This window comes from Aulonocara stuartgranti (assembly GCF_965226115.1).
Source record: "Aulonocara stuartgranti genome assembly, chromosome: 18".
NCBI classification, from domain to species: Eukaryota; Metazoa; Chordata; class Actinopteri; order Cichliformes; family Cichlidae; genus Aulonocara; species Aulonocara stuartgranti.
In genome coordinates, this window is record NC_138954.1 from 36134327 (window position 1) to 36156115 (window position 21789).

Sequence of the window (21789 nt, forward strand, 5' to 3'; positions counted from 1 at the left end):
TAAAGACACATTTATGGATGCAAATAATGCAGTGCTGCAGTCAGTAAGAGAGGCGGGCTGCATGTGAAATGTTAGCTGCAGCAGGAGAGTGTTTCATACGTGTTCAGCTGCTGCTGAATCACAAACCTCGGACAGGCTCACACAGGCTAAGAGGCTAATTCTGGTTTTGGACTTGGTTCCTTTAATAGAATTTATTATGAATTTTATAATAATCATTGAATCATATATATACAGTATAATGATGTTAACTTCAGCAACCCAAAGCAGCAGCATTTATATACACACTGAGACTCTGTGGTGACTATAAAAGCACATTTAAACCTGCTCTCAGCCCACACGTGCTCTGATCACTGAGGTAGAATATACAGGCTTCTGCTTGCTCTGCCTGCACGCTGTGCACGGAGCTCCTTCACCACAGTGACAGCTGCACCACCTTTCTTTGTGTCCACCTCAATTATAAAGTCGTATTTGTCCATCATTCCCAGTAAAGCATAAAGCTGCTCCTGCCCCGTGGGCAGCGAGGCTGCATTCAGGTGTAGAGCCACCCTCTGTGACACCGCCGCTGGGATCCGAGGAGGCCATCTGTGCTCAGCCAGGACTACAGTGACGTATGGAAACAGGCGCTCGACTGTGGACACAAAGACCTGGAGCAAAGAGAAGGACGACTATGAAACAGCCTAAAATGACACGTTTCCATCGTCTAACTGGATCGGCACTGGACATTGTTGGAGTGAACTTGAGCTTGGCTGACCAAGCCTGAGCAGCTAAAAAGCCTTCATGACGAACAGAGGATTGCATTTGCTTGGGGACCGTCTGACAAACATGCAGCTTATACAACTGTTCTCTCTGTGGGGGTGTGATAGTTTCCCAGCCAGGGTGGACCCTCGAGGAGGCTCCAACATTTACACCTGCTCGATTCTAGTTGGATGGATTTCCAGCCAGGTGTGTTAAACGTGACATGCGTCTGCTCTGTTCTTTATTAACGTATTGTCTGCAGACACTGCTTCGGGGGGATCAGATGTGCTTACTGCTGTGCTGTCGCTGCTCTGTAAGCCCTCCATGCTGATCCACACAGGCCTGTGGAGCTCGTCGGCCCCGTAGGCTGACTGCAGCAGGTTAAGAGAAGCCTCCAGCAGCTGCTGACTCTGGACCCTCAGGTAAATTCCCCAGGAGGTATCAGCAGCCTGCCCAAGGGTCTGAATAACATCCTGAGAACACACACATGATTGGCCTTAATAAAAATGTAACCTGGCTGGTGGTTGGCTGGTGATCTACAGATATACCTGCAGTGTGAGGAGCTCTGAGCTCCTTCCAGAACCTTCTACCAGAAGGACTCCAGGTCGACTGCTGTCAGAGGTCACACGAACGACCAGCATCCCGCTGCCCCCACCTGTTAGTGAAACAGAGTATCAGTGTGACTTTAAGGTGGTGCGACAGCAGCATGTGCAGGTTTACAGTTTGACATCATCAGGATGAACAGCTGATCTGTGACATGCTGCATTATCATGAGGTGATGAGGAGACCGCAGCTGTGAAGGGACGGACAGGCTGTGACCACGACTGATACTCAAAGGGCCAAATGTTAGCCGCACCTCTGCAGCAGTCACTTCCCCGTTGTCCAACACGCCGCCTCGGTCCACTGCGGCTTCAAACACTGATTTCTGATCAAGCAGCTGTGCTCTGTATTCTCTGCTCAGCACAGCTGTGAACACTTCTGGCGCTTTCATTTCTACCAAAACAACAGATAGTTTGCGTTTTTCACAATTGTTACTGTAACGGTCAAAATCCCAGGACATCAGCTTTTCTGCCACCAAGAGTCACTAAGAACATCATCCTGATGACCGATGTGAACGAAAGGTTCAGCTGCCACATGACTTCAGTGCATACAGCAAGTTCACTTTAAAAATACCTTGAGAAAAAACTCACGAGGGATCTCTGAATGCTTCGTGGCACAAATGAGGCAGTTTCTTGGTGTTTCTGGCGACAGTGCCCCGCTGTCATTCATGATGTTACCACCAGATGTCGCTAGCATATGTAAAGTACAACTTTGAGAGCGTGCTTTGCCCGGGCGTTTCAGTCTGGCCCGTTAAAATCAGGTTATAAACCCTGAGGTGTAAAACCTGCCTGAAAGCTGACGGAGCAGGGAGGCCCGGCCGGTGACGGGGAGCAAAGGCACAGCCAGGCGGTTCATGAGGTCTGAGCTGTAACCTGGGTGGAGAAACTCCATCAGATCTCCTCCAGGATAGAACCTCCTCACGCTGTCCTGCTTACCTGTGAACACACACAATGAACCAGGAAGAACTAAACAGAAGCAAACTCTTCATCTCAGAAGAAGCTTAAACAAATGCACACAATGAGCAGAAGGTTCAGTTTCCAATGATTTTTCATGTAGTTTTCTAATAATGTTTTTCTTTAGTCTTCAACAACAGTCAGAACTCACTGAAAACAAATCTGTTGATTTGAATAAATCACACACACACAATTATTATTTTACCCAAACATAGTCTGTGTAAGTCTGCTCCATATGAACGCTCCTCACCTACAGCCTGCTTAAATTCTGACAGCGTGGGTTCATATATGTCATAGTAGACTTGCCACGGGTGGGTGTTGTCACGGACAAACAGCAGGTCGCTGACGCTGGGGTTAACAGAGCCCTGCCACAAAGTCAGGCTGAACCTAGACACAAAACATGACAGTCAGTCTGTGGCGCTCATGGGCAGCGAGCAGCCCCCAGTTACTGGTTTGATTAGCAGATTTCCAGTCATTGCCATAGTAAACGTGGAAGTTATCTGTTACCGTGGTGACTGGTTGAGGAGCCAGCTCAGGTGCTGCCAGCCGCTGCGAACCAGCATGGCGTGGACTGGGAACGTCACCTAAGAGACGAAACGTTGACCAGTCAGCTCTGCCGTTCTCCGACACCTCAGAGCGTTCTCATCCCAGCACGCAACACACCGACGATTTGTCCCAGGCGTGTTGGGATGGGAGCGTGTTGAACTGGGACCACTGAAACCTGGATTCACACTTACCCTTTGAGGTACGTCTTTGATCATGTTGTACATTTCTTCCACCGTGGCTCTGGAGTAGGTTTCGTTTGTGAGCTGGTGAATATAGAGGACCTAAAGAAATAAAGCACATACAGCTGTTATTCAGTCAAAAATATAAACCATGTGTTTACCATCTCCACTGTGGAGGCCAGGCCTCCATCACTCTCCATGATGGGATGGCATGTTGCTGCAGGATGCTGTGGTAGCCATGCTGGGTCAGTGTGCCTTCAGTTTAAATAAATCTCCACCAGTGTCACCAGTAAAGCCCCCCACACCAGCAAACCATCAACCCCATGCTTCACAGTGGGAACCGTGCATGTAGAGACCATCGTTCACAAAGTGGAACCAAAGTTCTCCAATTTGGGCTCATCTTGTGTTTCTTGGCCCAAACAAATCTCTGCTTGTTGCTTTTCCTTAGTCGTGGTTTCTCAGCAGCTATTTGACCATAAAGGCCTGATTTGTACAGTCTCTACTCTACTCAGATGTGTCTCTACTCTGTGTGGCATCTATCTGGGCTCTAATCTGAGCTGCTGTTAACTTGTGATTTCTGAGGCTGGTGACTCGGATGATTGTATCCTCAGCAGCAGAGGGACTCCTGGTCTTCCTTTCCTGGGGCGTCCTCATGTCAGACAGTTTCATCGTAGTCTTGATGGTTTTTCTGACTGCACTTGGGGACACATTCAAAGTTTCCGACTGACTGACCTTCAGCTCTTACAGTAATGATGGGCTGTTGTTTCTCTTTACTTAGCTCATTGGTTGTTGCCATAATATGAATTTCAACAGTTGTCAAATAGGTTGGTACACAGCTAACAGCCCTGACTTCTGCACAACACGACTGATGGTCCCAACACCACCAATGAACCCTGACAGGCTCACCTGTGAGGTGAAACCATCTCAGGTGACGACATCATGAAGCTGAGAGAAGGCCGCAGCTCTGTCAACAAAACAAAGGGCGGCTACTCACAGGACTCTAAATGTATTTTAGAGTTATCATTGTTTTCTTTGCTACATAATTCCATATATCTTGCTTTGATGTCTTCAGTATCTACAGTGTAGAAAGTAGTAGAAATAAAGAGAACCATGAAATGAGAAGGTGTCCAAACTCTTGATGGGTGATGCATGTCAACATTAATTCAACTGTCTTTAATTTTAGGGATCACAGGAACATAAAAGCTGTTTTGTCTACTTTAGCTCAAAGGATCTTTTTGAAGCTCAAAGTTCTTCTTCCAGCTTTGAATTCTCTCATAAATGTCAGTTCAGGATTCCTTGAGTCTCTTCCTGTTTCTGACAGGAACATTCCCAGAACCTCGTCACATGCCTGGTATAATGGTTCAATGGGGTTCTTACTGCGAGCGTGCCATACCTTCCACCCAGGAGACAAAGTCACATCTGGAAACTTGTCCTGAATGAGTTCCAAAAACCTGAAAAAAGAGGGAGACATAAACATGGACTGATTCTTACGTAGCACTTTCCTGCTCTCCCAAGTCTCCACACCACACTCACCCAGTCACTTTCTTCTAAGCTTTTTAGTGCTTCCTAACTACATTCGTGCTGAGATCGGAGAGCGACCTGGGGCTAGTATCATGCCCAGGGACACTTGGCATGCAGACTGGAGGATCCAGGGATCGAACCACCAACCTCCCGATCAGTCTTTAGATGTTAGACATTTTCCCTTCCTAATTCTGAACTCTGTCCAAGGGTCTGTGTCCGGTCTAGCTGGATTTCATACCTGCTTCCATTGACTGGAGCTACAAAGCTTGGGACGTTGGGGCCTCTGAGGATGTCTGCATTCAGCCACACAGGTCTGTTTATTCCCTTGTTGCTTTCCTTTTGTTTAAGCAGGTCCAGTGACAAACCCACTGATTCCAGAGCCTTAAAGTCCAACTTGATGCCTGCAAACGAACACGCCTTTAAAAACTGTGATCAGATGGACTTTCTGTGGAAACAGTTCTGATCTGTACCTTTTCCAGAAGCCAGTACAGCATCTAACCATTCGTCGAGAGTGTTGTCACTATATATGTCGGGAGGGTGTGCCATGATCGGCACTGGCTTTTCATCAGGGGTCCCATAACCCATGAGAGTGACGTCAGCTTCCAAGATCATGGTGTCACCTGGAAAGATGACAGGAGGCGGTGCTTGTTTTGTCTGTACCTGACTGTAGGTTCAGGCACCGACACCATCAAATAATGCAGTGTTGTCTGTGTGAGTGTTTTTACCCATGAGCGCTTTGTACATGTCCTCCTTGCTGTTGGCTCGGTGAAACCACGTAGCCAAAAGGCCGTCCGCTTCACTGATGTTCCCCGTCTGCACCAAGTACTCCAGCATGTCTCCACCAGAGAACGAGGCAGAAGACGGCGCTGAGGAACACGATTGGACAGCAAGACAGTGACGGAGTCATAGGTACGTAGTCCCTGTCACAGCAGAACTGGGAGCTTTCAGCTAAAACAGCCGACGGTGTGTTTGGGGAGGCTGCTCTTTGTTGGGAGAGCAGCTTGTTTAAAGTTCATTCATTTCTTCAGCTTAAAGATTCTGTCAGCTGAAGCGAGACAGATGGGATTTGGCTTTTAAAGAAGGTTGCAGATACTCATGAAGGCAAGGCAAGTTTATTTGTATAGCACAATTCAACAACAAGGTGATTCAAAGTGCTTTACAGAGACATTAGAAACAAGAACAAATAAAAAGCATGATTTAAAATTGATTAAAACAAGCAAACAAACAAACAAACAAACAAACAAACAAACAAACAAAACAGGATATAAAATCAAAACAGATAAAATCAGTAGTTAAATGTTAGTTTTGAAATTTAAGCTTAAAGTGTGGATTTGGTGCTTTATTCAAATGCAGCTGAGAACAGGTGAGTCTTCAACCTGGATTTAAATAAACTGAGTGTTTCAGCTGATCTGAGGCTTTCTGGGAGTTTGTTCCAGATATAAGGAGCATAAAAGCTGAATGCAGCTTCTCCGTGTCTGGTTCTGACTCTGAATGCTTTTTTCTTAGTGTCTTTTTTAAAGAAGCTACTGTCACATATTACTCAAAGAGACCAAGGTCTAACAGCACAAAACACATCGTGTAACATTATCTTTGTTACACATTTCATGTCAGTTGATTCAAAAGTCACACAGTTCAAAGCAGCCGTGTACTTTTTGTCCACATGACTATGGTCCTGTCATAAGACCAGAAGCCAAATGATGAGCACTCATGCATCATGGCATTGCAATGAGCTGCAGTATGATATCAAATGAACTTTGATCACTGTAATCACTGATTTTAGCAGCAGCAATATAAAGTTGTGATGCTGACACAGCGAGTATTTAAGTGTTACGTTTGGAGAAGGCACACTGCTGGAGGCTGCAGCACCCTGTGAAACCCTGCAACACTGTGGGCTGTTTCACCTGTGCAAAGACATCTTACTGTCGCTGTACACTCAGGTGAACTCTACATGCAGTAGGTATGTATGTCACAACACTGCCAGTCGTGCACTTTGAGCTTCCATTCGACTTTCAGAACCACGGCTAAGCCTACAGTCTGTGTTTGGCCTTATTAGACAGACACGGTGAAGAGGAAGGAGGGGGACACACGCAGCAAAGGGCCGCAGGTCGGACTCAAACCGTGCTGCACGTGGTCGCCTGCTCATCCAACTAAAGCAGCGCCCTGGTCTTTACAGTGAAACGTGGTGATGATTAGGTTAGGTAAAAGCAGTAATGTCACAGTTTACTGATGGTGTACATGACAGCAGTTAAAAAATCCTGAACTGAAACATTTGGAAGAACTATGGTGCAAACAGAAAACAAAAAACAAAGCTTTGGCACGTCTGCTCAGATTTGACTGTTGTTCAGATCCATCCATCCATCCGTCCATTTGCTTCTGCTTATCCTTTTCAGGGTCGCGGGGGGCGCTGGAGCCTATCCCACATGTCATAGGGCGAGAGGCGGGGTACACCCTGGACAGGTCGCCAGTCTGTCGCAGGGCCAACACACAGGGACAGACAACCATTCACACTCACATTCACTCGCACATTCAAACCTAGTGGCAATTTGTATTATCCAATTAACCTATCCCCACAAGCTGCATGTCTTTGGACGGTGGGAGGAAGCCGGAGTACCCGGAGGGAACCCACGCAAACACGGGGAGAACATGCAAACTCTGCACAGAAAGACCCCGGCCTGATGGTGGAATTGAACTCAGGACCTTCTTGCTGTGCGGCAACCACCGTGCCACCGTGCTGCTCAGATCCAATGCAGAGAAAATGCTTTGAAGGCCACAGGTGCTGCAACCAGCTCCAGCTGGACTCTGATATTATTGCAGTTGTATATAATACAGTATATAAGTACAAAGTACTGTGAAATGTACCTCTGGTGATGAGTAATAAATACATTTACTCAGGTATGTTTCATCATCTGGATCATAAACAAAGCTGCATCATTGTTTTATCATATAAATCGTACATATTGTAAAAATGTACCTGGCGTCTTAGTGAGCAGCACAACAGGTACAACGATGACAGTCAGCAGCACGATGAGCACAACAGCCACAGACGACATTATCAGCAGTCGTTTGGGCAGCACGCCACGCTTCTTTGGGCCTCGCTCCACTCGCTGGTCGTCAGCCTCGGGCTCCATCCTGTGGGGATACACGATTAATGCTCGTCGGTCTATTCTGTGTTAGAAGCAGCATTTCAGCATGTTGTAGAGGTTTACCTGACCTCACACATGCATGTCTCACAAGTGTACATGCTGCTTCATCCATTTTATTAAAGAGCAACTGATTTGTCTCCAACCTGTTTTGCTTTCCTTCTGATCCTCCAGCAGTTCGTTCATCTCTCCTTTTGTCCTCTCCTGCCATTCTCACACGTCTCCTGTCTAGGTTCAAATGTCTAAGAAGTCGGAGACCTCAGGGAGCGCTCGCTCTTCTTTTATACGATCCTTTATCTCAGGTGCAGAGAACAGTTTTCCTTCTGATAAGGCGCACACACTCTTCAGTGTCCACTTGCTGCCTGACGAGCTGTGAAGCTCTTCTGTTATGTAATCTTCACTGTTCTGGGATTACAACACACCTTGTAACAAATCTCCCTCTACATATTTTGTCCGTGTTTGGAAGAATTGTGCATTACTCCACAGTGCCACACGGAAACATGGGAGGGATTATGGCATGAACATTTTCACATTTCTACAAACATGTTACTTCCCACAGGTTCGTGTGTCAGCCATCTGTCTCATAGTTACAGCACTGGTTCCCAAACTTTTTCTGCTGCGCCCCCTTTGTTTTACAAGAAAAATGTTTGCAAATACAAGTAATCTGCAATAAATTACAGGCAGTAAGAAAATAAACTACTAACTCTTTTACGCTGCGTCCGCACCTACACGGGTGTTTCTGAACACGCAGCTGTTTCGTCCACGTAAACGGCGTTTTCACAGAAAACTGGGATTTTTTAAAACCCTTTTTGTGTTTACGTGTGGACGAGGAATACAGAGTTTGTCACGCAACGTCAAAGGTATGCGCCTTTTTTCACGTCACGCTGTGGCCACGTTATTGTTTACATGAGATGAATGGCAGAATGATAGAGACGAAATACTGTTAATCTGACTGTCTGCAGGTTTACACGCAGTTACTGTCCCTCTGTTTACAAAGGCAGAGACGTCACGGTGTCATTATTTTACTGTAGTTGGTTTCTCCTGTGTAATAATGTTCAACATTGCATCAATACATTTTTTTTTGTTACTGGGAGTTGGCACCCTGTTAGTGAGGTTGCTTAAGCTAAGTACTCTTTAAAATGCCAGAATAGGGAGGATGGAGCAGGTTTAAGTTTATTAGATTGATCAGTGTTGCTGAACTATGAAATATTTTTTGTATACAGGTATAACTAGGGATGGGTATTGATAAGATTTTCACGATTCCGATTCCATTTTCGATTCTGTTTAACGATTCGATTCTTTATCGATTCTCTTATCGATTCTTTGTAAAAAGGAGAACACTAAGGTCGATTAGCTTAGAACTTTGTTTTATATCTTCTCTTTGAACAAGATAGAAATTTAGGAGTAACATGGCCTTACAAACCCAACAGTGAGATCTTAAGAGATCCAGCCTACGGCTCTTCAATGGGTGTCACAGGGTCCCCAGGAAAAAAAATTGTAAATGTAAAATAATAAAATAAATATTCTTCTGTAGCAACAACAAAGCATAACATAAATTATTCAGTAGCAATTACACAAGAATATCCAGTAATGTCCCTGCCTACAATTAAACACATTCACTTACCTAAAATTGGGGGCATCTGCTGTGGCAAATGGGTTCAAGCCAGTGTTTCCAACTTAGCGACTTTGTCGCTATATTTAGCGAGTTTTCAGACCCCTTAGCGACTTTTTTTTAGAAAAAAGGTCGCTAAAAAAAGGACGTGAAAGCTCGTATCGATTTTACTCTCAACAAGCAGCGGGTGCTGTAACGCAGTCAGTTCTTCTTTTACTCGTATGCTGTTTTGTGGATCACAAGGTTTAAAACTACTTATAAACACACACACAAAGTAACTCCACCAGAGTGCGTATTTCAGGTCACTTTTGCCGGTCCAAGCCCGGGTAAAGGAGCAGGGTTGGAATTGTGACATTAAAAAAAACAATAATTGCTAAAATAAATTTAATTTGTAGTTCTAAATAAACTCTAAATGCATTTAGCAAGTTTTTTACTCACTTTATGTCTAGCGACTTAGCGACTTCTAGCGACTTTTAGGACAGCCAATAGCGATTTTCCTTACTGAGGAGTTGGCAACACTGGTTCAAGCCTTTTACCACAAACTTAGTCACTGCTCGGTGACATTCGTCTATCCTGGCCTGAAAGGAGACGCTACCGGTAGACTGCAGCGAGAACTGCCAGCATCTGAGCCAGACTCTGTCTCTCTCATCATGGTCACTAAATGCACAGTAATGGCAGGGTTTGTAATAAGGCAGATCGCGCTAACATAATAAGCACTGTTAGTTGATTATTTACCTGCCGCATTAACGGGAGAGGACGTGCAAACGTTACCGCTGCTGCTGGGTTGAGATTCACGAGTCCGGAGCGGAATTAAAAACATGACATTCATTTAAGGTTATCACGTGTTTTGTGAGCAAATGCTTTTGCATATTCGTAGTGTTTCCTCCCTTAAATGAAGCATCTACTTTGCAAGTATTGCAAGTTGCCCTGTTGTCATCCGTTCTCGTAAACTTTTGAGCATTTGAGCCGCTTACGCGCCGTGTTTCCTGCCAGGTAAATGACGCTCCGCAACGTGGTGACGTCATTCGGGGCGACTGGAATCGATAAGGGAATCGTTTGCAAAAATGGCAAACAATTCCAAGGAATTGAAACAGTGGGAACCGGTTCTCAACAAGAACCGGTTTTCGATACCCATCCCTAGGTATAACAGAATAGCTTTAGTGTTGTTGGTTATTTAAACTTGAGTATGAACTTATACAAAATGCAGCAAGATATTAAAAAACTGTTTTGTTGATTAAAAAACACTATATTGGATTCATATCAGTATCGGCAGATATCCAAATTTATGATATCGGTATCGGACATAAAAAGTGGTATCGTGCCATCTCTAGTCACTATTGGCGACTCCAATAGGGTTACCTGTCAACTGTGGTGTATGTATGTATGTATGCATGTATGTATGTATGGTGAAAGTCCCTCTTTTTGCTCCTCCCCTCACCTGTGGATGGACGGTGCTGTTACCGTGGTGACAGCTTGGATGTGTTTCAGTCCTGCCTGGTTATCACTGCAGGAATCTTTCACATTTATTACAGGTAATAACTCTGATTTTTCTGTGTGTTATGAACTAAATGTATCCTGATACACACAGAGATGGATGAGCAGAGGTCACATGATGAAGAACAAACATGGAGTCTTTGATTGATTTAGATATTTATTGATGAATGCAAACAAACCTGACACTGAACCATCGTCCAGCAGAACAAACCTGATCACATGACCTGCTGACCCAAACAGTGCAAAGCTCCATGGCAACAACAACAAACAGCCTCACATATGTTAACAGAGGCTGTTAGAAGCACAGAGTCTTTACAGTCTTTCTCCTGTTTGGACACAGATCTCTGCACATCTTCATCACAGTTCCTCACAGACGTGCAGAGTGTGTGGATATCAAAGCTAAGTTTCCACCATGTTTGTAGTCTGTACTGGGACTCATGGAGCATCTCTCTATGAGCACTCAGTGCTTTAAACAGTGAGTCCCAGTTTAACCAGCAGCCTTCACACCACACATCACACAGACATGGAAACTTCAAACCTCAGACTGAAGACACCATCAGAAATAAACAGATTGTGATGAAGATGAAGAACTGCAACAGTTTGCTGTGGTTTCTTCTGTTCCTGTCAGAAATAAGAGTCTGGCAGCACTTTGCTCTCCTTCCACATGTTTAAGGAGGAAGTGAAGAAGAGCGAGTGAGTCGTCTTCCTCTGTGGGCCCAACATCAGGCAGCAGCCACGGATTTTTAAAAACCCAGCACACTGCTTCAGAAACACTGAGTCAGGTGACCAGAGTCATGTGATCAGTGAGGTCTTCACTCAGGACGTCACTGCTTCAGGACCTGATTCAGAGGTTTATGAGGACGTGGATCATTGGTGCTGATGTTGTGTGAGAGCTGGTGAACCATGGGGAACATAAATAACAACCAGGCCATCAGCAGTTCTACCCCCAGCTCTAAAACCTACATAATACACTATACATATAGTTATATAGGTTATAGTATGTTGTATATACACGTAGCTGAAGCAGTTTCATTTGTAGCTTCACGCTGCACTTCACATGTTTGTCCACCAGATGGCAGCACAGAGGCCTGTGTTGGAAAGCTTTGAGTAACCAACCAGGAAATATCTGTGTGTAAAAACAGCAACACAAGAATCCAGGATGAAGACAAGAAACTCAAAGCTCACAAAACAGGTGGAGCTAATTTTGTGACGTGTTTCTGTAAAAACACCACAGAAGTGAATCATCAAAGTTTCCATGTGAGCTGATGATGCTGCTGCAGAGTTTCTGTGAACCTCCTGTGACCCCGCCTCCTCATACAGAGACATCTGATTGCTCTTCAAACTGCATCACGTGGACACATGTGATTGTGTGTTGTAGTATTGATCCCAATGCTGGTATCAGTCCTGGATCAATAACACTGGATGGATGCGTTCAGCATGGAGCCCTGAGCTGTGTTACAGACAAACATGGAAACTGACAGGTCTGTGTCATTCACAGTCTGTAACACTTCTAAACAACAGAGGCTGACCCAAGTGCCTCAGAGCCAGGCACGCTCACATCACAGCTCTCTAAATAAGCCAGTTTCAAAATAAGAGCTGAAAGCTGTGTTTGCTTGTGTTAGCTTATTATTGTGGAGACTAACATTCAGTGATCATGTGTTCAGACTCATAATGATTACTCTCAGAAATCCTGATCTTTGTATTTACTGTGTGTTGGATCAATAACTGAGATTCATGGTATCACACAGCTGTGCTGCTGCTGATGTCAGCACATCTGGAACAATACGAGGTATCTGCTAGCAGACTGAGCAGGACGTGAGACCTGTGGACTGTTTAAAGCTGTCCCTCCACAGCTCACTCAGACCTGATCCACACCTCAGTGATATTCTCTGACTTCCTCAGTAGAGACAGAAACCATTCAGATCTGGGACCATCAGCTGACTGATGATGTCACACAGACTGTGTTTTTCAGGAACAGTGATTCTGATGTGAGCCTGCTAGCTGACAGCAGACCTGATGAAAGCACATGTTCACATCTGTGAGGACAGACTGGACTCTTTGACTGCACCTTGGTTCTCCTCAGAGGTCTGTACAGGAGCATGTCCACCCCCACTGAAGATCTCAGTCACTGTGAAACATAGAAAGCTGCTTGTGTGGCCTCTGCCTCACATGTAGATACAGCTACAGGTTTCTCTGTCAGTCAGACTGAAACAGTGTCCTGATGCTGCATCATTCAGCTCTGTGCCCCAGTCAGCATCACTGGGAGCTACCAGTGTTTCTGCCCTTTTCCTGTAACACTACACTCAGCACAGGCTCAGCTGGTATCCAGTGTTGGACTTTGGCTTCAGCTGCTGTGATAGATCCTCTAACATAGATCAGCTCTGCTACATGTTGTTAGATAAGTGCAGCTGCTGTCATGTCCTGATGTTTCTCTGGCTCAGCAGCTTCTCCATCAGAGGTTCACATGGAGCTGATCCAGTATCTCCAGTAACTGTGTTCTGTGCCTCACTGGTTCATCCTTCTGTCTGTGTGACGTCAGTCAGATGTTGAAGTTCAACTCTGTAATCTTCACTGTGTCACAGAGTTCAGTGAGTCCCGTTATTCACAGTATCAATCAGATCATCAGAGAACAGCTGATCAGCAATCAGTGGTGCCAACAGCGCCTCCTGTGGTGAGAGGATGCAATAATGCAATGTAGCATTTTTCCACTCAACACTTGCAGTCATGGAAACTGTCTGTTGGATCTGTGTGACGTTGCTTTCTTGGTTAGAGTTCCTCACAAATGTCCAGATGATTCTTCTAATGAGGCGTCGACCATGTTTGCAGCTCTTTGGAAGAAAACGTCGCCCTTTGCCATCCTTACTTTTCTTTGACTTCTTCAAATGCAGCTGAACTCCAGCTGGTATTTTCTTGGACTTTGCAGCTGTTTCTGGTCATCAGTTCACTCCTGCAAACCTCTGAAGCTGAACAACAATGATGCTGCATTGCTGGCTGATCCCAAAAGGTTGATTCTGTTCATCTGGACGTTTTCAGAAACGTTTGCTCACTGATCAGGTGACTTCTTCAGTCTCAGCTGACTGCAGCTTTACAAGCTTACAAACAGCACATTTGCACAATGACTGAAAGCAGCAGCACCTGATATATATGATACTAATATAATACATATACATATATAATCCATACTAATGATGAAGGAACTGAGCTCACAGTCCATTGTTCATTCAGTGAACTACTCAGTTTATTTTGGGCCTCAGAAATGCTCACTCTGTTTGTACATCACTGTCAGCAATAGACTCATTCTGCTGTGTGGACAGGAACACATGTGACATCACTTCCTGTTTGTTTGTGACTGAAGAAGTTTACAAGGAATCATTTAGAAGAGTTTCAAACATCAACTGATTGAATCCATGAATCTGAAAACGTGTTTGTGAGTGAAAGAGACAGACATGTACAGACTGAACTATCTGTTCAACAGTCAGAGTGTTTCTGTAACAGGAGACACTCGTTACACTCCACTCAGCACAGGGACACTGAGTCACCACGAGACCAGAAACTAAACCCAGGATAAAGAGTTTGAGTGAATGTGGTGTTGAAGGTGTGGAGGTGGATCAGAGTGTCAGAGGAGACTCTGTAGAAGGACAGAGTGCCAGCAGGACAGTCCACATACACTGCTGCTCTGTTAGAGACAGAGGAGGAGGAGGAGGAGGAGGAGATGGATGTTACTCTGTTATTGTGCCTGACAGACTGAGGACCATCATCAGAGCAGATCAGACTCCAGGACTGATCATTGCATCCAAACCAACAGTCATAACTGTCTCCTTTCCTTCTGATGCTTCTGTAACTCACTGATATATCAACGTCTCCTGTCCACTCGACCTCCCAGTAACAGCGACCAGTCAGACCATTTCTACACAGCAGCTGAAGATAAACATCAAATCTGTCTGGATGATCAGGATATGACTGAACCTTCTGAACACATGTCACCTTCCTGTTGTTGTCAGACAGTTGGAGCTTTGTGTTCACTGTGTTTGTGTCGATTGTGAGTTGACAGGAATCTGATGGAGAGAACAAACACAATCCAGCTGCAGTTATTGATCCATCATCTGTTCATTGATTGACACTTTGATGATGACTCCTGACATGATGAAGATGGTTGAATGTGTGCTGCTTTGTTTTCATGAATCCCATTAAAAACACACTTACACTTCCTCAGACCTGGTCTCAACCATCGGACTCCAGCAGGCTCCACCCTGAAAGGAGGAGGGGGGTCAGAGCAGCACAGTCAGCATGCACACATGGACATTACATGGCTCTCACACACACACTGTTACACACTGAGCTCAAAGCTCGGCTCCACTGTTTTATTCAAAGAAATCTACATTTATTTATCAGCACATTTAAAAACAGCTTGAGCCAAAGTGCTGCACAGAGTAGAGAGAAAATAGGAAACATACACAGTAATGACTATAAAGACTGGTCAGGATTGAAAGCTACAGAGTACAAATGTGTTTCCAACCGGCTTTTAAAAATGTCCAGTGTTGGTGACGACCTGATGTGAAGGGCGACTGTTCCAGAGTTTGGCTGCAGCCATCGATAAAGCTCACCTCTGTTTTTACGTCTAGTTCTGGTCAGAAGCTGCTTATCTGCAGACCTGAGGGCTCCACTTGGATTCTTTTGTTAAAGAGAGATAAGATGGAGCCAATCCATTCACAGATTTAAAGACAACCAGATCTGGAAGTGGATTCTACCACGTACTGGTAACCAGTGGAAAAAGCTGGTGATGGGTCGTCTAGCACAGACCCACCGCTGGAACCAGACAATTGATGAGGGAGAGAACTGTGACAGCGCCGTTCCTTCACTTGACCTCAGTCGCTCTCGTCTGCTCCCTCGTAACACTGCTCTTTATTGAGCTTACATGAATATGCACAAGTTCATTAACATGTGACGTCTTACACAGGTATGAACAAAGAGTACCAGTCTGTGCATAGCGTGTGTGTCTGTGTGTGTTCCAGATGTGACCCTGTGACCCCAAAGCTGGTGCTAAGAGTCCAGCGGTCCCCCTAACAAAGGGCTCTTATACTTAACCAGACACAGAGCAGGTGTTCTCCTAAACCATAAATCAGTAAGAGAAGGTACGACCTCTCTCATGACCTTAAGGTGTGTGTGCATGCCAGAGCACTCTGGAAGGCACACAGAGTCTTTACAGACTACTGAGGCTACGTCCACACGTACACGGGTATTTTTGAAAACGGAGATTTTCCGTTTTCGTTTTAAAAAATAATCCCGTCCACACATAAAGGCAGAAATGAAGGAAAACGCTGCCAGGAACATGCCAAAGCAGCAGGTGGCGCTATATTCCTAACCTGTAGAAATGTTGGCCAATCAGAAGTCTAGAAGCCTTGGTGGGAAAAAGTAAACAAAGCTGGGGCATAGAAGCAGAACCGAGTCGTATGTGTGGACGGACAGTAACTGTGTGTGTATATGTAAGCATTTAAACACTGCAGAGAGTAGAATTAACAGTAACAGTATTGTAGAAATTCATTTCACCCAAACAATAACGTGGCGCACAGTGTGACGTCAAAAAAGGCGCACACCTTTGACGCTGCGTTTTCTGCGTTTTCTCCATTTTTCTCGTCCACACGTAAATGCAAAAACTGAGTTTTCGAAAATATCCACCCTGGTGGATATTTTTGGTGGATAGCTAATAACAGCAGTCTATTTAGCAGTAGCTGCTCACGTTGTTATAAAGTAAAGGAAAACGATATGAGCATTAGGTTCTAATGCGTATCTGCCTTGAATTAGACGTAGGTGCTAATGGCAGCCTACTTAGCATTAGCAGCTCAGATTGTTGTAATGCTAGGGTAAGCATTACAACAATGTTGTAATGCTTACCCTAGCATTACAACATTGTTGTAATGTTAGCATTAGCCGTTCACATTGTTAAAAAGTAAGTGTTAACATTAGTGCATAATGCTAATTCGCATCAAATTAGCGTTAGTTAATAACGGCAGCCTATTTAGCATTAGCAGATAATGTTGACCTTGGCCCACTGGAAAAGTTAACAACTAAAGATTTAGGAGTGTTTCTCGATAGCTCTTTCTCATTTGAGAAACAAATAAATTCTGTTATTAAAACCAGCTGTAAGGTTTATATTGTTGATTGTCATTTATGCTTAGAAATATTTACTCATATATGCTTAGAGTTCTATAATCGATTGCATAATGATAGAGGTTTGATCCTTAGGCTACGTCCACACGTACCCGGGTATTTTTGAAAACGCAGATTTTTCTATGCGTTTGCACCTTTCGTCCACACGTAAACGGCGTTTTTGGTCACTGAAATTGGTTCGTCACTGAGATTTTTAAAAACTTAAGTTACAAAATGTTGTCTCTGTCCAAATATTTATGGACCTAACTGTAGGTCTACTTTTAAGGAAACTCTCAACATGACTTATCAGTTATCATTAATGTTCCTGCAAACAGACTCCTTGGAGACCCCCTACATAAATATCCACGTACTATCCAGCTAGACTAGTGTGTCTGTCCCTGAAAATATTCCTGCATGTGTGATTGTTCATGTCTCATCTGCAGGAAACAAACAGGAAGTGAGTGAAGGACACAGGAAATGTTTCCAGCTTGTCCTCCTCTATCAGACATTCTCTCCATACCTGAGAGTGTCCAGTCTCCAGCCTGGATCCTTCAGTCCAGACGACAACAGCTTCATTCCTGAGTCACCTGGATGATTGTAGCTCAGATCCAGCTTTCTCAGATGGGAGGGGTTGGAGCTCAGAGCTGAGGCCAGAGAAGTACAGCCTTTCTCTGTGATCAGACAGCCTGACAGACTGCAGACACACAAAACAACAATCTATCTTTTAAAGATCATTTTCTGTTTGTCACAATAACATCTATCCATTTACATCCATTCAATGTAACTTTATTTAAAAGTGACAATTCCCAACAGACAACAACAGTCGTCTGAAGCTGTTTAACAGTGTAAGGCCTCCAATATTAGAGAGAAAGCCCCAAAAACCAGACAATCCACTGTGTGCAGCACTTGGTGATGGTGGGAAGGAAGAACTCCCTTTGACACAACGATCCTCCCAGTGAAAACAGGCTCCTGGAGGAGAATCTATCAATCAATCTTTATTTATAAAGCACTTTTCATACAAAGATATAGCACAAAGTGCTTTACATGGTTAAAAGCACACGAGCTGCCGAGTTTTGTAAAAGTTGTAAAGTTGAAATATTCTTCTTAGGAAGACCAGAGAGCAGGGCATTACAGTAATCAATGCGACTGGTAATAAAAGCATGCATCAGCATCTCCGTGTTGGCCCGAGAGAGAATAGGGCGACTCTGGCTATATTTTTTAGATGATAAAATCCAATTTTAGTTACATGTTTAACATGTGGGATAAAACCAAGCTCAGAGTCAAAAATAACACCCAGGTTTTTCACTTGTAGCGAAGGACATAGTGAAAATGCCTGTAATTTAGACAAGAGTTTCTCTCTCTGAGCCTCAGGACCGACAATTAAAACTTCAGTTTTGTCCTGGTTAAGCTGTAAAAAGTTTTCTGCCATCCAAGATCTTATATCCAAGATACAGTTAAAAAGGGCATCCATTGGTCTGGTGTCATCAGGAGACACGGAGATGTACAGCTGCGTGTCATCAGCGTAACTGTGGACGTTCACTCCATGCCTCCTGATGACACTGCCGAGAGGCAACATATACAAATTAAAAAGTACAGGGCCTAGAACCGACCCTTGAGGCACACCACATGTCATTTTATGGATCTTAGAGGAGCATGTATCCATACTCACCATAAAAGATCTGTCAGAGAGATAGGAAGTGAACCAGTTGTGTACAGCACCAGAGAGGCCCACCATGTGTTTCAGTCTGTTTAAAAGAATAGCGTGGTCTACTGTATCAAAGGCTGCGCTTAGATCCAGCAGCACCAGGACTGAGAGCTTTTGGGCGTCCCAGTTACATCTAAGATCATTTAAAACCTTTAGGAGAGCCGTCTCTGTGCTGTGGTTCACCCTAAATCCAGACTGGAATATCTCCAGGATCTGTCTATCATTGAGAAAATCAGTAATCTGAGTAAAAACAAGTTTTTCTAAGATTTTACTTAAAAATGGTGAGTTGGATACAGGTCTGTAGTTATTAAAATCATTACAATCCAAATTGCTCTTCTTCAGAAGGGGCCTCACCACCGCCGTTTTAAAGGCAGCAGGGAAGACACCCAACTGAAGAGAGCAAAGCTCAGCTTCAAAAAAATCTACCATGACTGGTTGCAGGGTGAGGGGAAAGAGAAGAGATGAGCTCAGAGAGACACAAAAGTTAAGGACATGCAGTCGTGACATATAAAAGCATCAGGAGTGAAAAGAGGGGAGTGGAGAAGAAAGCAGAGCATCATCAACAGCCTGAGCCTATAGCAGCATAACTAAGGGATGGTTCAGGGTCACCTGATCCAGCTCGAACTATAAGCTTTATCAAAAAGGAAAGTTTGAAGCTGATCTTCAAAGTAGAGGGTGTCTGTCTCCTGAACTCAAACTGGGAGCTGCTTCCACACCAAGTCCAACATAGCTAGGCTGAGTCGTTAGATTAGTCCAAAGTAAAGTCAGAAAGTCATTATTTGTGTCACATTTTAGTGGAAATGTACAACAACTGTCCAAAAGTTATTTCTAAATCTGATATTAAACAGTTTAAATGGTGAAAAAAGCTGTAAAGAAAACAGAGTCAATAAAAGCCTCTTTACAGGGTCACCAGTTTAAAACTCAGACATTTAAACTGGTGATTCTCCTTCTCTGCTCCATTTCCTCTCTAGACTTCCTGTTCCTAGGAGGGATTTGATTGGCTGAACGTCCTTTTAGCCTTTCTTTAGTTCTTTGGGTGCTAATCAAAGAGGTAAACACACGCGTCATGTGACGTGACATAAGGAGCGCTCTGATTGGTTGGGATTGACAAACTATGGTGCTGTTTGCAAGCTTAGCTTTGCAGAGGCAAGAAAATCTCTTGGGATGCTCCACAGTGACGTTTCCACACTTTGGAGCTTCTGAAGTGCAGATGTTTGGAAACGCTGCTCCAACGTGTGGTTCAAACACTCAGATCACGTGACCTCAGCTGCCACAGGTGGCATACCTGCTGCTTCCATGTTAGCATGTTAGCTCCAACAGGTGGTCAGTGTGAGAGCAGAAGATGATATCAGTGACATCCAAACAAGGAAGGAAGAGACTGTTGAAGGCAGCGAGCTGTGACTGCTGTGAACAGTGTCCTCACACTATTTTCTCCCTGTGTCAACATACATGAGGCTGCTTCAGCTGCAACACACCACAAACACCTTTATACAACTAAATATACTGAGAGCACACTGCTGTGGTTGCTGTGGTAACATCCATATATCCAGCTGTTTGGGGCCGAGTCTGCTTCCTCATCCTTGGTTCAACCCTCAAAGTTTGATGCGTTTTTTTGAGATTTGGTTTTATTTGTTGTTCTATACACTGTGAAACAAAGCTAGAAGCCCCTGTGGTTCAGCGGGGGACTCAAACCCAGGACCCAACCTGCTCCAACAACAGTCAGAGGATTTTATTAAGTCTCATTTTCTGTTCATTAGGAAAACATCAATAATGAAGAGCACATGTTTATAGAGGCACATTCAGACCAATGACAACAGTCCATTCACACTGACCTCCACCTTTTTAAATGTGAGTAAACACATCATGGTTCTGGTGCTGACGTGGTATCAGGGACAGGTGATGATTTTGAACTCAGTCTGAGGTTTGATTACATTGAACCTGCACTGCTTTCTCCTGTTTATGACACATTTATACCCAAAGTCTCAGCTGGATAACAAAGAACGAGGAGAAACACATTTGTTGAGAGAATTGTTAACAAATGTGGTGAGAGTGTTGTAATAGTTACAGACAGAACTATGATTTATTTATTTAAATGCATTCCAGGACGTTTTTTACTCACGTTATGTCGCTTCCACGATGTTATTTTTCTCTCCTACAACGTACGTTACAATTACATTAGCATGACCATTTATCCAAATTAGGCGATGACGTCATTCAGCGACTTCCAGCAACTTTTAGGACAGCCAATAGCAATTTTCCTTACTGAGGAGTTGGCAACACTGCTAGGAGCAGTGGGTGGATGGCAGCATCATCATGAAGGATCAGTGAGAATAAATCATCATCCACAAAGAAAACCAGTCTGAGTGTCTGACGCTCTTGTTAGAAAGACGCAGTCGCAGCTTGTGGGTGCAGTTAGCTGGTTTGCTAGTTAGCTGGTTTGCTAGTTAGCTGGGAGCTAACTCACTCGAACATTTAATGCTAAACTGTCTAAATTGTGTGAGCAGCATTCATTGCTGCTCTGTGTTACTCTCCAGCCTCTCTTTAACTTATTCCTCTCAGTTTTTTTCCTCCTTACAAACTAGAAAACCTTCTTTTTCAGCTTCTCCTCCACACTCAAGCTGTGGCTAAGGTGCTACCAGCACGCATGCTCGGTGTGTCCAAATTCATGGGCTGCTTCCTCCTGAGCCGCATTTGTAGACCGATAACGTCACAGCGACGCGCCGAAGGCTGTCCAAATTCGTGGACTCCTCCGAATGCAGCCGACAAATGCGTCCTCCTTTTCCCCGAATTTGAAGGATGGGTCGGGTGTGTCCTTCGTGGCCCACCATATCCCAGAATTCATATTGCGGCCCAGCCAAACTCCAGTTTCTGGTAATGGCGACCGCTACTAAGATTTAAATTTACTCTTATTAATCTTTCTGGGTCACAAAACTTTTAACATATTTTCAGGCGAGAAAGTAGTTGTGTAAACATCAAATATCTGCTCGGTTTATCAAGATATCGCATATTTGCAAAAGTGCTTCGACGTTTTCGGAGACGTCTGCTACCCACCAGCTCGACAGCTAGCCGGGAGCTCGAGGGTCACTGATGCGGCCGAGAACGGCACAACTCCCGGCACATCATTTTCAGATCACCGCAGACTTTCGCTAATCAGGTT

At 44.3% G+C, this 21789-nt stretch overlaps 2 protein-coding genes across 5 annotated transcripts in view; both read right to left on the reverse strand.

The window, feature by feature from the left end:
• Window positions 1-23: 23 nt before the first annotated feature.
• On the reverse strand, window positions 24-8883 carry LOC309694205 (protein FAM151A-like). The gene is made up of 13 exons (XM_082514072.1): window positions 7821-8883; window positions 7506-7663; window positions 5260-5400; window positions 5005-5154; window positions 4773-4935; window positions 4407-4464; window positions 3026-3115; window positions 2796-2872; window positions 2539-2675; window positions 2124-2270; window positions 1284-1390; window positions 1029-1208; window positions 24-644 (listed from the first exon to the last, which is right to left on the reverse strand). Exons 1-13 carry the CDS (start codon window positions 7883-7885, stop codon window positions 348-350), a joined length of 1770 nt encoding a protein of 589 aa, XP_082370198.1. The 5' UTR covers window positions 7886-8883; the 3' UTR covers window positions 24-347.
• Window positions 8884-10919: 2036 nt separating this feature from the next.
• Window positions 10920-21789, reverse strand: part of LOC309694165 (protein NLRC3-like) — a 38363-nt gene continuing 27493 nt past the window's right edge. For all 4 annotated transcript variants that reach the window (XM_082514001.1, XM_082514002.1, XM_082514003.1 and 1 more), the window contains 3 exons: window positions 17448-17621; window positions 14984-15030; window positions 10920-14835 (listed from right to left, as the gene is read on the reverse strand). In XM_082514001.1, the coding sequence (XP_082370127.1) occupies window positions 14297-14835; window positions 14984-15030; window positions 17448-17621 (760 nt within the window). In that variant the 3' untranslated portion in view covers window positions 10920-14296. The remainder of the gene's footprint in view (window positions 14836-14983; window positions 15031-17447; window positions 17622-21789) is intronic.